This window comes from Lipotes vexillifer, unplaced genomic scaffold (genome assembly GCF_000442215.2).
Source record: "Lipotes vexillifer unplaced genomic scaffold, Lipotes_vexillifer_v1.1 scaffold10, whole genome shotgun sequence".
NCBI classification, from domain to species: Eukaryota; Metazoa; Chordata; class Mammalia; order Artiodactyla; family Lipotidae; genus Lipotes; species Lipotes vexillifer.
In genome coordinates, this window is record NW_006792541.1 from 1,562,204 (window position 1) to 1,564,020 (window position 1,817).

General features: G+C 41.0%; 1 protein-coding gene across 1 annotated transcript in view; it reads right to left on the bottom strand.

Moving 5' to 3' along the window:
• Positions 1-1,817, bottom strand: part of LOC103088764 (sperm-associated antigen 1-like) — a gene marked incomplete at its 5' end in the record, with an annotated part of 80,200 nt that overhangs the window by 11,465 nt on the left and 66,918 nt on the right. The window contains 1 exon segment of the mRNA XM_082931366.1: positions 1,698-1,817. This exon segment is cut by the window's right edge and continues 1 nt beyond it. Within this exon segment, the coding sequence (XP_082787492.1) occupies positions 1,698-1,817 (120 nt within the window).

The following is a 1,817-nucleotide window of genomic DNA, read 5'->3' on the forward strand; positions in this document are numbered from 1 at the left end:
GCTGAACCATCTCAAAGCCTTGGCAGAAGTTCCCGGCATCTTCTTTCTAGGCAATGAAAATGGTGAGCCATTGGGACATCATGGCTCAGCGTGTCTGCAAGATGAAGCCCGACACAGACACACGTGGGGTTCCTAAGCAGGCAGGGGAAATGGAGCCCCAGCCAGCTTTCAAGCAGAAGGCAAGCGTGAAGCCACATGAAACACTCTGCACAAAGTTCTGAGATAAGCACTGTGGGGATGTAGGTATGGATGTGAACAACTACGATACAAGGCAGAAGAAGGTACTGCTAGATAGATGTTATAGGGCTTTTTTTTTGAAAACCTATAGTTTATTTTATAAGAAAATTGGCATTAAATTACAAGGATCCATGTGACCCCAACTTCTGTCAGTCATTTCATGATTTGTGAGGCTCTGGCCCCTTCCCTGGGCATGGTGGCACAGCCTGAAAAAAATGTATACTTTCTTGTTGTTACTTAATAGAGATCTTCCTGGGCATGTTCCCCAAAACACTCCACAGGATGGGAGAAAGGTGCTACTACAGAGTAACAATTTTTGTTCCTACTCCCTCTCTGCTTTGTAAAACCAAAGTCAGATGTTATATAGCCCTATGCCCAACCTTAAATGTAAAGAACCAAACGATGTTTTAAATCAAAGCCTTGTATCTTTGACATTCCAGAATTTCTACATGGTGAGATTTATAAAATTCGTATGGAAGTACATAGAAGTTCTTATAATAAATGATGGCATTCCCTAAGACTTAATCTTTAGATCTCTCAATTATACTTTGTAAAACCTTGGTAATCTCATCTAACCTCATAACTTGAAATATCATTTATAACCTGCCTGCTTCCAAGTTTATGTCAATACAACCTCCCTCCCCTCTCAAACTCTAAGTTCTTTTGAATGTCTAGTAGGTTTTCTGAACTTGATGTGTCCAAAACTGAGTTCTTGATTGTTCCAAATCTAATTTTCCTGCGGTTTTCCCATCGAATAAATGGCACTTCCATCCTTCTACTTTCTCAAGACAAAAACCCTGAACTTATCTGTAGCTCTTCTCCCACATCCAACTAGTCAGCTTTACCTTTAAATTGTAACTAGAATCTAATAATTCTCACTACCTCTTCTACTACCCTCTTTACTCAAGCCACCCTTATCTCTTGACTGGATTATTATGGTAGTTTCTTAATGCCCCTATCTCTTCCTTCCTTGGCTTTCTATAACTGAATCTCATCAGAGTAGCCAGGGTGATTCGTAGGGCTTTATTTTGCTTTATTATTTCAAAAACATCAATCTCATTAAACTAGCCTTGCCACATACATGGTGTGTAGAGAACTATATGCTACTCAATTCTTTTTTCTTATTTTTAATAATAATGCTGACTTAACGTTTATTAAGAGGCTACTATAAGCTTACACAGTCAGCACATGTGCTAAGTATTTCATATGCAACTCTCCATTTATTCCTGAGAATAACTCCATGAGACAGTTACTCATATTTCCCCCTTTCATATACACTAAAACACTGGAGGTATGTGGCAACTTCCTAAGACTCTGCAGTTAGAAAGAGGGAGAACAGGGTCTTAACTTAAACCCATAGCAGACGCCTGAGTTCAGGCACTTATCCTTCTGCTTTACTGTGAAAATATATGCACAGCTTCCGATAACCCTCAGAAGAAATAAATGTAGGCTTCCCCTACCTGTGATGCCCGGTTGGTGATGGCTGCAGGAACCTCCCACTTGGTCTGGCGGCATCTCTGCCACAGGCCGCCAAGCTCGCAACTGTGCAGAAGTGGGCACAGCAGGAATGGGGGGCAGCT